This window comes from Haliaeetus leucocephalus, unplaced genomic scaffold, assembly GCF_000737465.1.
Source record: "Haliaeetus leucocephalus isolate CR32 unplaced genomic scaffold, Haliaeetus_leucocephalus-4.0 Scaffold228, whole genome shotgun sequence".
Taxonomy (NCBI): domain Eukaryota; kingdom Metazoa; phylum Chordata; class Aves; order Accipitriformes; family Accipitridae; genus Haliaeetus; species Haliaeetus leucocephalus.
The window spans coordinates 18,943,654-18,957,308 of NW_010972664.1; the positions used below are offsets into that span (position 1 = coordinate 18,943,654).

General features: G+C 49.5%; 1 protein-coding gene across 5 annotated transcripts in view; it reads right to left on the reverse strand.

Moving 5' to 3' along the window:
* LSAMP (limbic system-associated membrane protein) overlaps positions 1-13,655 on the reverse strand; it is a 1,004,442-nt gene that overhangs the window by 3,564 nt on the left and 987,223 nt on the right. For 2 of the 5 annotated variants that reach the window (XM_010567431.1, XM_010567430.1), the window contains one exon: positions 13,079-13,114. The exons of the other annotated variants lie outside the window; for them this stretch is intronic. In XM_010567431.1, the coding sequence (XP_010565733.1) occupies positions 13,079-13,114 (36 nt within the window). The remainder of the gene's footprint in view (positions 1-13,078; positions 13,115-13,655) is intronic. 5 annotated transcript variants of the gene reach the window in all.

Consider the following 13,655-nt stretch of genomic DNA (forward strand, 5'->3'; position numbering starts at 1 on the left):
TTTTTCTGCCACCGCAGCCAGGGAAGGAAATTGGGTTTCCGATGATGATGATGAGTTAATACGAATATCTGGCAGCATTTCGCAAATAAACTCTTAAGGGACCCCAGACCCCGGATGGCTGACGGAGTCCAATCACATCAATCAAATTAAGAAGGAACAGACTGAAAACCGGCAACGGCAAAACAACGGCACTTCTCTCCCTTGCTCCAAATCGCGAGACATTTAGATACCCAGCGCCTAACCCTGCTGCTACAGCCTCACCGGACATTTCCGAGGGTTTGTCCGTGCCACCCATTCAGCCCGGGCGATCTGCATCGGTGTCACGGCACTTGGCCGACATTTAGAGAGCTGTAGCCCTCTCAGGGCTGGAGGGGACCTGGGACCCTCTTCCCAAGGCAGGCTAACCCTCGCTGTGTCCTTAAATTTAACCATGGGGAAAAAACAGTGCCGTGCCGCTGTAACCTCGCCGCTCCTGCTCACCCGTGTGTAACGCGCCTGTGCAGCAGCCTCGCGCAGAGAGGCTCCAGGGGTCTTTTCCCGAGGGAGAACATCTCCGTAATTTCAAGTGGGGATGCAGAAGGGGTGGCGAGGCCCTTCAGCGTGGGACTTCTTCAGCGATTTCACCCAGTGCCTCACCCTCCTGCAGGCAAACCCTTCCACGCAGCGTGAAGCAGAAGAGTTGCTGCATGCTCCCACGTGCAGCGTGCCGCTCAGGGGGTGCCGCGAGAGCTTTACCAGCCTCATACGCAGAGCCAGCGGCACCTGCTACTGCTAAGGCTGCCTGACCTTTCCCGTGATAAGGCCCTTGCTTTACAAGCATCAACAGGCCAGGTGGAACAATCCCATGCTGGGTGTTTGCCTTGGCCTGATTGTATTTTTTTTTTTTTTTTAAGGGGAAGAGCAGCAGCCAAAATACTTCTGCTGTGTCTGAGAGCAAGGCTTGAGGAGGAAAAAAGTGTTTATTTTAAACGTAAAAAGAAGAAAGCCAGCAACTGTCCCTCAGAACATTTTTCTGCTCTGATGCTTTGGCTTGGAGCCTTGTGTCAGTGCACAGATTTGGTCTTTCAGAAAAAGGTAAATAGCTACACAAAACTACCTGCCTTCAATACCCTTGGGGAGGGGGTCCCCACAGACTTTACACATCCTGAGTGACTCTCCTGGGACCGCCTCAGTGGGTCAGCGCTTTGGCCTCTCACAGGTTTTAGCCCCCCTGCTCCCCCAAAACTGGCACAGCACAGCTGGGCTTGCTGCACTTGCTCCTCTCCAGAGGGCTGCAAGCTAAGCTGGCTCAGGTTTCACTATAGGGGACATGGGTATGTATGCTAGTTTGAATTTGCATGGTATAGCTGTAATGCTTTTGTGTGTGTGTGCACGTGTGTTGTGGCTCATGAACTCCCATCAAGGGTGTAGGAAAAGACATGGCAAGTGTTCGGGGGGGGGCTTGGGTGAGATAGTGGAGGGAGAGGGGGAAAAGCAGGGTGCTGCTTACGTTCACAGCAAACCACAGCAAGATTGCAAAGGCGAGAACTGCTCTCTTCCTCAAAACCAGCCTGCCTCCAAGAGGAGCATACCACAAGAAAAGACCAGCTCTACTGGGTCAGTCCAAAGGTCTTGTCCGACCTTCAGTCCTGTTCCCTGCAGGTGCCGGGTGGAGGCCAGCTGGGAGCACATGGCCATCATACTGGCCTGCCTCAGGTGCTTCAGAGTCATCCTGAGCCAGTGGAAGCTGCACTCCTTAACAGACTCATTTTTTTCTTCCACGAACTTGTCCAGTCTCTTCTGGACTGCCTGCAGACTTCCATATCCACAACCTCCCTCGACTTTTAAGGACCGCAGCGGCAGTCAGCTGCCAGCAGTGATATTATGGCCACACAATAAATTTGGGTGTTATGTTCTCCTGTGACTTTAGGACCTTGGCATTAACAGAAAAGCTGGCACACTGCCCGTTACTAATTGCCACCTGAACTGGCTAGATTAAAACTGTCTCAGTCACTCCTTGCTCTGCAGTCTCCTCTGCTGCCTACAGCCAAGCTAAGGAAACTGCTCAGTGTGGGAAGAATTAGCTGGGGTGTGTTCAGATCTGCCTAGGAAAGAGAGAGATGAGCTTTTCATCAAGGAAACTGTTAAGAAAGAAGCTACCCAGTGTCAAGAGACTGGTGTCCTGAATCACAGAGCTGCAAGTCTCCCCACCAAACCTGGGGCACAGCTATTACTGAGTCCTCAGCGGATGCTACCCAGGCGGCTGAAGGGAGCACAGTTCAGATGTGGGAGGGCTTGGTATGATGCCCCCCGAGGCCTAAGCAACCGAGACTCCAGTGGTGCATCCCCCGTGGCACAGGCTCAACCTCCAGAGACAAGGCTAGCTGCAGAAATCACCGAGAAGGGAGCGGACTTCTGAGGTCTGACCTTTGTGGGATGAATAAAAGGGCCGTTTTTCTCCCTGCCTTCAAGCCTTGAATTTAATAATGCTATAAGGCACTGCAACACAGAGCCTCGGCAGCAGTGGCCAAGATCCGAAGGCTCCTCGGTAGCCCTGTATGTGCCCTGCCTCATGGCTGTCGTTCGCCCCTCAAAGCCTATAGCATCCATTTGGGGTTGGGGGCTGCATGAGAAGGTGATAAATATGGGAGGAAGACTGTATCAGGTCAGAGGCATAGGAAAAGGCGGCCGTGATGAGGGATATAAGAAGGGGATAATACGGACCGAGGCGATACGATGAGCCTTACACTTGTACCAACGCAGGGCTACAGCACAGGGAAGGTCTTCAATTGAAATGGCAATACGGGCACGATCGGCTCAGGACACTGAAGAGGGCAAGAGGAGGAGATCTCAGCCAGGGTGAAGATGGGGAAATGTAGGAGCTGATGTGAGCATGCAGGCTGGACAGGTTAAGGAGACCAGGTCCTGGGAGAAGGGGAGCTGAAGAGAGGAAATTAAACCCAGATCAGGCATAGGGAAGCAGGGATGGTGGGAGAGGGGCAGGTACAGGGGAAGGATGGTGCTTATGGGAGGAGGGAGTCAGCACCGGGGACGCAAAGGCAAGGAGCCAGTACCCACCCGGGTCGGAACCAGAGCAGGAAAAAGCGGGGATCCCCCCGAACAGTCGAGGGAGGGATGCGGTGCCGCCGATGACGCCAAATCGCCGCTTCCCCGCGAGGTGGCAGCCGAAAGCCAAGGAAAAACGAGACTCCGGGCGCTCAGCCGGCCCGGCTCGCAAGCCCCCCGGCGGGGAAGTGCGCTGGCTGGCACCTGCCACCCGGCATTAATGGCTACGAACACCTGCGGGGAAACCCTGGGGTCCCGCACCGCAAAGCCCCCGCGGGACCACGCTAAAGGAAGGGTGCCAGCTCCGGCTGCTCGGACCCACTTCTGCCTGAGACAGCCCCATAGGACCACGGTTATGGGGCACAGAATCTGACCCCCGCCGGTCCGCAACCACCACGCAGCAGTATCCTTGGTAAAACTGCCGGGGGGGGGGGGCAGATCTGACCCGCTGGAGGTTCATCCCCATCAAAAGCAAGACATTTCCCCACTACGGTAGCAAGAAGCAGAGGTTGCAGGGGGCGGTGGTAAAGTTTCTAGCCCATTCTACTTCCTCCACGCAGATAGTCCCCCTTCTGCCCCCTCACTCCCTCCAGCTCCCTTTCGTTACACCAACAGCACCCCTGAAGGGGCCCATAAGAGAGGGGGATAGAGGCTGTGCCATGACATGTAACCCTTGCTGAACCCACAAACGAGGCCAGACTTGTAAGCAAAGCCACAAGTCTGCTTGGTTGCACAGAGGCATGCCTCCAAATGTTGTAAGCGACATGATCACCGCTGGCAGAAATTGAACGTACGACTTTCAAGACTCCCAACGCAGACCTCAAAAAAGGGTCATCTGAGATGCAAGCAGAAAGCAGATACATACCCAGAGGGAAAAAATCACCCACCCGTCTACACGTTTCACACCCACATTCGCCAATCTAGAATATTCTACTGGGTCCGGGGTCCCATCATCTGAGTAAACCGAAATGGAGATAGGAAACGAGACAGCAGGTGCCAGTTTTTCTCTTGTTTACATTAACAAGACTCCAGGGCTTGACATATCTGCAGTGCTGATGGAGGAGAGCCCACAGAGAAGTTTCAAAGGGCATCAGAATGCTACAGACTCCTTATTTGCTTTCGGGAATCTGCCCCTGGGATCCTGCAAAGAACACGAGGTAAAACCTGGTGCAAGAGGACCATCAGCCCCCAGAAGTTGCTAAATGGAAGCGAGGCCAGGAGGAGGCATGGGACAGGCTAAGAGGACGTGACGGTAAGGACTAGAAGGAGTGACGGTAAACCAAGTAGAGCTGGTTTGTTTTTCCAAGTGCTCTCCACCCTGAGCAGCTCTGGGCTCCATGCTGTTGACAGGTTGACTCTACTTACAGTGAAGACTGGAGTCCTGCCTCTTGAGCAAAGAGAACCAAAAATGAGGGAGGAATGAAAAAAAAAAACAAAACTCTAAAGGAGAAGGTGCAAGGGGAAGGGGATGTGCACCATATGGGTCTCTCTCTGTCATCTCACTCCCTGGGGCCTGGAAGGGTCTTAGGTTTTACACTTGCCAGCTCCTCTGCAGGAAGTAATTTTTCTAGTCTGTTGACTCTCTTGCCAGGGCTTCAGAAGACGAAATCTTTATTATCATGAAGGCTTAAAAGGGAGGAATACTGTTAATTCCATTTTCAAGGTCATACTTTGAAAGTTATTAATTTCTTTCTTCCAGGGCTTTGCACTCTAGTCTAAGGCTTTAGGGATTACCAGCTTCTACTTACTAGGGTTCATTTGGGGCTTTTTTCTTACTACTTCCCTGTCGTCCCCCCCACCTCCCCTTTGAGAAGAAGACACGATTTTTCACTCCCTGTTCTTAATGTTGAAACTGTTTTGTTCATTACCTGCTCATACCCCATTCTCACTACAAGTTCTGCTCCTGTAATTAAAACTTGACTACGACTGCAGTGGCAATAGGCTGGCTTTTCTAGAGGTGGAAGTACCACTGTGCAAACTAGGGACGATGCCCTCCAGCAACTCTCCAACAAGATTAAGGAAATGTCTCTGGTGTCTATCAATCTTAGCGCACGGTTTAATGTATTTCAGAATTTGCTCATGCTTTTTTAGCACTGAACAGTTCTTCCCCATGTTTTGGAGCTCATTCATGGTGTACTAAGTACTCATCTATCATACCTCACGTCTTAGTGAAGATTCATTCTGTAATGCAGCACACCCATCCTTTCCTGAGGCCTAAAGAATATCCCTGAAATTGTATTTCTCAGTGTCTTTCTGAGAAGGTCGTTGTGTTCAAGAGCTGGCTGCTTATGCCATCTATCCTGGAGCTGGTTTACAATACTTTTAGTCTAGCACTGAACTGTTAACCCTGACCAGTGAGGCTGGTGGTGCCTAGAAGACCACCTACATTGCAGGGTTACACACAGATCTTCCATCACCAGATCTGTCTGGTAGATATCAAAAAGTTCCAAGTTTTCCTCACAGCTGAAAAATAGTTCTCCCCCCCCCCCTTTCCATTCCCCTAGCAACCGGAGGAGATTTTTTTTTTTTTAAAAAGCACTTGGCAAACTTCTGATACAAAATCAGTGACTTAAAACTGCTTTGTCTTCAAACCATTCATTGAAGACTCTCCTCCTACAAGCAAAACAACCAAACAATACATAGCACAGACTTTTTCAGGGTCCATCACAGGGAAGATCTGAGGTTTTTCTGCTTTTCACTTTCCTAGGATACAGCAATCCCTCCCCTGCTCACCTCTCAAGCACTTGTGTACGGCACAGCAGACCAAAGGTGATGCCAGCACACAGTTTGGTGTCTCAATAGGGAACAAACAGCATAGCCCCCCCTCACCCAGAGCACATACAGCCCTAGGCAGCAGGTTTGCTAATCGGAGGCTCTGGAACCTCTTGAAAAATTAATATTTTCATCAGCTTTATGTCTGTCTGTTTACCCACTTCATCCCTCCTATGGTTTTCCACAAGCTTTGCTGGATATTTGGCATGAGAAAGATTTGAGTGCCTGTGAGCAGAAATGAAGAAGGAAGGACACACCGAGGGGTGACTGGAAATGAGACTGGATCAGAAGGAGAACTAAATCGGGGTGGAACGTGACCAGCATGCCTGAGGTTGCTCTGGTACTGAAATCCAGTGGTATCGCTGCCTCTGCCCTTCCCATCCCTCTTCTCTACTACATGCAGCACGGTGCACCCCCGCCTGTCCTTGAGGTTTTCTTAGGGCCACCAGTCCTCTCCGGGGACTCCCCTTGCAGTGAGCTTAGTGGAAACCAATCCTTGTCCCCATCCCTCCTTGCCCAGGAGTGGAACGAGCTAGGAGGAGGTTTCAGCTAGCCTTCGTCAAGGGCTGCTTGTGAACAGTGAGAAGTATGGGACCCGTATCATAGGAACACTATAGTGCGCTTTTCAGCATTTCAGTCAATTAGAGATTTCACGGGAGTGGAGTTGGGCCCACAGACTGGTGAATGTCTCTGAAGTGTGTGGTCTAAGTAAATATTACTTTGTGTCACCTGTAGTTCTCATCGAAGTATGGATGCGTGTAGGTGTGTGCAATTCCAGCGTGAGACTCCTGGTCTCCTTATCGCCCTAAGAGTGCAAGCACGCCTTTAATGCCTGCTCCAGGCATGGGAAAAGCCAGAGCGGAAAGCCATAGTGGCTTCCCACAGCCCATTCCTAGATCAGTAATTAAAAAGGCAAAGTTAATACAGCTTACACAGGCAGCTGAGGTGGCCTTCAGCTGGATGAGTTGGGGCAATGGAAAAGATGCCTGCAGCTACTCCGGTTCCTCCTTTAAATGTTCTAGGGTGCCTGGAAATTGCTCAGTGACTGTGGGATGTGCCTCCGAGCACGGGGTGCGTGCATAGGGTGCATAAAGTGATCTGGCTCAGGAATGTACTTGTCCATCAGTGTGCGTGTGTATCTGTAACACCTACCGTAGAGGCTGCCTGACCGGACCTCACTGAAGCTATGCTGGTCACGGCACATCCTTCTCCACGGCCTGACCCCTTGCTCCTGTCCATGCATCCGCTCCCCAGATTGCAGAGGGACATGCAAGCGATGGTAGGGAAGGGCCAAGCGCATTTTTCCTTTGCTCGCCTTGCCACTAGGCCTCTGCCTTTTGCAGGGCAGCTCTGCTGACAGCCCTGCTTGCCCACAGGAGGGCAGTCCTGCCAGGAGCACTCTGCTTTTTCCGCAAGCCTGCTTTCTTTGGAATGGTTGGGTTTTTTTCCCTGTGCACCCCCTCCCTCCCAAATCCCGCACCTCCCTTCTCCCGGTTGTTTTTGTTTTTAGAGAGAGCGCTTAGACAGCTGTATTAATCATGCAAGCCCAGCCATGTGTAATGTGCTTTATCAACAGCAGAGCAGACACTGAATGGCAACCGGTTCACAAGCGGGCCCGGTGCAGTGCCTGAGCTGGGAAGATAAACCTGCCGCTTCCCAAACCGACTTACCGTCATGGGTTAGTGAATGGAGAGACTGTTCACTTGGGACAATAACCAGAGGGGAGGCCAAGTTGTTTGGCAAATTCTTGAGTGGTTTACACTGGAAATGGAAGGGGGAGGAGGAGGATGAAGTTGGGAATTACTCTTTGGTCATTTTTGCTCAGGGGTGGGAAGAATTTTTGTGCGCGTGTAAGGATTAAATCAAGACAGAAATGGCCATTCTTCATCCTCCTCCTTGCTGCCTTCCACACTTTGGTCCCAGTCAGCCCGGCTAGCAGCTCAAAATGGGAAGTAAGGAGAGCCAGAGGGAGAGAGCAAGGATTTAGGTACACCTGCTGTGCAGTGGGTATAAGTTGCCTTCATCGTCTCTGAGGAGAAATGTTCGGCTGATGGCTTCAGAAACTCATCTAACATACAGATGGTATCAGGCTACAAGTATCCTCTGGGCCGAGGAGAACTGTCTCAGGAGGGTTATAGCCCGCTCGAGCTCTGCTCTGCAGGGTAATCTGTCCACGCTACACTGCTGACACTATCAGTGTCCCTACCGGACAACTGATTTTCCACGGCAGTTGCTCTTTAACGGGTTTGTTTCTAATCTCTGCAGTGCAGTTTTGTGTTTTCTCCCCCACTGATTTCACCCAACCTCCACTCTCCCACCTGACTGCTGTGTCCCGACCTCTGTTTTGCAGGGCTGTTCTGGATGCGTGCAAAGCCACGCCAGTGACTAAACAGACATTGAATTGCCTTCCCTATCCCAACGCAAGGGCCCAGCTCAGAGGAATATCTTTCTGGGACTTCCAGTCTCAGTTCCTACCCTCTGCTGCTGCTCTTCCTCACTCACTGGATTCTCCACAGCATTGCTACTGGAGAGGGTTATGCAAATATATGCAACCCAGGGCTCATTCTGGAATAAATAAATCTAAATTAAAATTAATGAACAAAAAGTACAGAAACAGATGAAGCAATAAAGCCATTTCTCTCTCTCCCCCCTGTCTCTCTCTTTTTTCTTTAAGAAAGCTCGTTTCTTCTCTTTACACTTTTTTTGGAGGAAGAAGCAGACTGGGTTTTAAATTTTTTTAAAGCAATCTCCGCAAACAGAAACTGTCTTTTGCTATTCAGAAAAACCCACCAAGCAATGTTAGTAGCTGTAGTAACAAATAATTCTCGGCATTTCTCTTTTCCCTAAGATGCTGTTTCTGCCTGCATCCCTGCTGCCGCTTTTGGAAGACACTATCATCACCTCTGACTTTGATTTTTTTCACTTTAAACCACACAGTCAAAATAAGATACAATGCCATCCCTTGCTCCGCAGGCTTGGCACCCACTACACTCCCAGCCTTCAGTGCCTGCAGACCTGGCAGGGTTGACCCCGAGCAGCAAGAGAAGCTTGGCCTGCCTGAGCATCCACCCTGCAGAGCCAGCTCCTTCTGCACTTACCAAATGGAGATTGAGCTCTTTGGAAAATCTGGCTGGATACCAGCAGCGAGAAGTGATGAGGGCCGCGAGTTGTGCTTCCCGCCCAGGGTCACGGGCGTTATCAGGTGCCGATGCCCGGGGCTCAGCCAACTTTCAGAGAAGAGAGGCATGCTCCAAGTAGTCAGGCAAACGTCACTGTGGGGTGACCACTACAGCTGAACTATGGCCCCTGAATGCCTGAGAATTTATGGAAATACCTTGCACATGGCTCCGAACATGCCCTCCTGCGTTTGGTCCCTGTGGCCATTAATTATCTCTGCTGGTAATGTCTACGTCAGGATCACGATAGGACAAGCTCTGCCTTTTTTGGCAGAGATAAACAAAAAACAATTTGTTTGTTTCAAAGGCTGCGAAGGTTTGGGTTTTCGCTGACCCTTGGAGCCCAGCTGAGAAAAAAGCACCCTCCGGCCTCAGTGAAGGGGACTCCAGAGATGGACGGGTTCTTTAGCTGGCCACACCATACTGGGAGGGCTGGTTTCTGTAGACTGTTCCCACACCACTGCCTAGTCAGCAAACCCCCATAACGTGTTAACCCTTTACAGTCTGTACTCTCTGAAGTATTCCCCCATGCTTCTCTCCTTAGCTCCAAAATAGTCAGATGTTCATCCTTTGGCCAAAGCAGACCCCACTGACACGAGAGCTGCCCGCTCAGCAGAACTGATGGGGCCACGCACTAGAGCAAGCAAAAGGGGAGCGGGGATGGGTGGTGGTGACCACTGCAACAGATGAGCTCTCTTCTCCACAGCTAGGACCTCCACAGGGAGGGAAGAGGACAAAGTGGGTATTGGAAAGAAAGATGTTCTCTGTTTCCCACTCTGGTCATCAGACCCAAATGAACATCTCTTTTCTCCCTTCCCCCAGCTCCCACCCACCTGATGAAGGCATTAGTGACAGTACAGGCTACACGGGCTACAGCTAAATGGAGACTAGCTACGATCTACAGCCATACAGGGTCATTCTCCGATCAGTGCGTGTTTTGGCAGAAAGACAGGACTGCTCATTCTCCTTTTCCCTCCCCTCCGCTAATTATTTACACACTCTTGCTATAAATCTTTTGTCACCCTGTTGATGGCCATGACTTCGTCTGATCGGGTCCCAAAGACCGGCACGCTTGATGCCCCATGGGCACTTCTGGATGTGCTGCTTTCTGGGAAACACAGCATGCCCCTTGCAGAGCTCCCAGGGCATTCAAGCTAACCACGCTGAGAAAGCCCCTGGTTAGTCTGTGGTAAGCCCTCATCACAAAACTCCCGTGAGGAAGACTCGCGGGTTTTGAAGCCCATCGGTCTGGGTCTGGCTAAGCCATTCTAGAATGGACACTAGGTGCTAATCACGGGGGAGGGAGTCTTATGTTCAAAGGGCTGAGGACAAGGAACAAGGGAGGACAGAGATGGAGCTAGTGCCATAATTGTGACAGACCCCTTTGAGGTTCAACAGTGATCCCTGTCGTTGGCAGGTGTGGTGTGGAATGAGCAAATTCTCCTTTTCCAGAAGAAAAACCCTTTTGAAAAGCCTCCTGATGATGCAGTAAGGCCCCCTTTGTGACAGCCAGGCCTTGTGTCATCCCGTTATAACATGATGTTACAATGCAGACAGGAAGATGCGATGATGTGGCATCATCCCAGAAGACATTTCAGGGCATTTTGAGTACCCGGCTGCAAAATCAGGAGGGCTGGAAAATTTACCAAGGACAATTCAGTTATGAGCTGAATCAGCTGGGCTCCACCAGCCTTTGAGGAGACTGCCTCATCAAATTCAAGTCCCATGTGTTTAGCTGAATGGGCTGCTTCTAAGTCTCCAGCCTGTCTGAAAGCAAGATGTTTCCACAGCAGCTAGCTAATGATAGCAATGCTTAGCATGACTACAGTGCTCTTCATCTCAAAACACCTTCCTTTTAAATTAATGCTCAAAACCCCATGGGGCAGGGAAGTGTTACAGAGGCTTAAGAGAAATGGAGATTGAGGGAGAAAGAGGGAGGAGGCTGTGATTCTGGTCATTAAGGAGAGGCTTATTTGAGAGCTGAGGACTGCATCTCAGAACATCAACTCATAGGGAGAAAAAGGTCTAACAAGAAAGTTTTATGCCTGAGGTTTCTTTGAAGGTGAACAGCAAAGTAAAAGCAAATGTTGAGATAAGCGCCAATATCTGTGCTGAACGCCCACATCGGAGAAGCTGGTAGGGACTTTCAGAAAACAGATGAGGTCCAGAGTATTTAAACTCTGCTTTCCCCCTCTGCAAAATCCTCTTTGCGTGTCCTGGGTCACTAGAGATATCCCAGCATTTGGCACCACAAATTCCTGGAGACTCCTCACAGAAGTGAAGTCACACCAGGACGTCCTTCGAGATGATCTCAGGAGACTGGGAAGCAGTAAAAGGAAAAAAATAACTACTTCAAAGACAGAGGGGGAAGTATTTTAATGGATTGACTGAAGCTGTGCAGGATGGCCTTGGCACCTTGATTAGGGGGGTATTCAGTATGGAAATCCTGGCCTTGCTCACTTGCAGTTTTTGCTTTATCATTTAGCTTAATGGGCTACTAATTCAAAACCAGCTGTAAACAGGGCTGGCTATGAAAAAAATTAACACTGCCTGCCTGTGGAATTTAAGGATATATAATAAAAATAATCATAAAAAGAAAGAGCCCTGGGTTTTCCATCAGACAAAAATATTTGTCATTGAAAATTCTGCTTAAAAAAAAGAACACCCAAAACCTTACAACCCAAACAGCCTCAGCAACTTTAATTTCATATCCAAGCACAAGTTTCATTTGCAGTACATACGATAATGGTGTTTAATTGGATTTATTTTTCCACACTAGGTTCCCAATGGCCTACTTTACTCCTTTTCTCAGCTCCTTGAATGTTATTTACAAATCACTCTCTGGGATTTAATTTTAATGGTAGCTTGATTTCTCTCCCCCCCCCCTTTTTTTGTAGGTACTTTTCTTTAATTGTATTTGTGGATTTGCCTTTTAAATAGGCAATTGTGACTACATCCTGAGCCTGAATAAGTTGCCAAGAGCAGAGCTTGATTTGAAAATGGCACAGTAGTTAAATGGAGCTGGTGTAACACCCAGCATTTATTGTTCTTTTCATGGGAGTACCTGCAGGTGCTTTACTTGGGCAGGTACTCTTCTGCAAAACAACATGGGACCTTAATAACACTCTACCCCAAAGCTCTGCGCAGACATTAACTATTTAGGCCTCTGAACATCCCATGAGTTGAGTGCATCTTCATCATATGGCGGTAAAACAAAGATACTAAGAAGCTCTAGGCCAAGATTTTTTTAAGTGAATACGGGGGCTGGCTGCCTTATTGTTGATTTCGTTTCAAACGCTGTAGCCTGCTTTCTGGAAGTGCCCAGTCTCTGCGCTTTTTCAGAATCTCAAGGTCACATCCAAGCCCCAAGTCTCATGCAGATGTTGGGGCCATGCTGCCTGGACCCGAGGCATGCTTGGGCAGCACGGAGACAGGAAAAATACTCAGACCCTGTTTTGCCTTCCTACCTTCTTCCCTTGGAATAAAGCAGACAGTAACACCTCACCATGCACCTCTTTTCGTGCTCTCTGCCTCAAATGCAGCACTACGTGACTGGCACACTTGGGCATATGTGACAGAGGAATGAGAAAACAAAGTGTTTCACCATGGATAGTCTGCACAACTAGAGTGAAAAAAAACCTCCTGGCAGAAATTTAATTTTTAGCTTCTCACTTGTCCCTTCCACCAGCTCTGCAAAATTTTAGGTCTGTTTATGCTTTTGATTCAAATCTGAACGTGTGGGCAAAGACAACTTAGGACAGGAATATATATTAGGAGTAGGTCTGCAGACAACTTGAACCTCACTGAAGACTGTCCAGACCTGGGTGAGGACACAATGTCATGGCTCAAAGCTTGGCTAAAGGTTGTTGCTCTTTACTTGATTGGCTTTTTGAAAAGGGGGGGGAGGGGGGGGGAAGGATGAGGAAGGTGAGCAGAAGAGACCAAATGGCATGTAGACAAGAAAGGAAAGCCCTTATTTTCCTGTGTTTCTGAGCTGTTTTGCCCATCCCTAGCTCTGAACATTTGTCAAGATGATGGAGAATGACCCGGCTAAAGAGCTACTTCAACATAAAACATATACTGACCTGGAAAAGGATTGGGGAGTGTGGGTAAAACTCGTTCTAAGGGGGGAAAAAAAACAATAAGCAACATGCAGGAGAAAAGGACAAGCCACTTTTCACACCAAGCAAGCAGCAGATACAAACCTGATGGAGCTGTCCATCCCCAAATTAGATGAACTAGAGTAGGTTTCATATACAGAGCATTTTGCTAGTAACACACCTAATACTTATCAACATCCCCCGGGACTGGGAGTCAGAGAGAAGTCATTTGAAAAACTAAACAAATAATATCCACACAGCAAGAGGGATTAAGCACCTGCAGTGAAGGTAATTGGAGCTGATGGGCCGTATCTCCCCTCTGACTTTCAAGACCACTCGTGTCGTCACACTACAGCTCCTTTTAGCTACACCTCTGGCTGGAAGCTAGTCTTGGCAGAGAGGTGAGTTGTGGAAGTCCTCCATGGGTAGTTGCTGCCTCCCCAGAACCTCCTTCACAATGGATTTCTTGCCAGTGACAGGTCCCCTGAGGATCTCAGCATGGGAGCAGTCACCCTGGTGAATCCTCAAGGGCACTGTGGTTGTTTGGGGCTTTTGTCTTCTG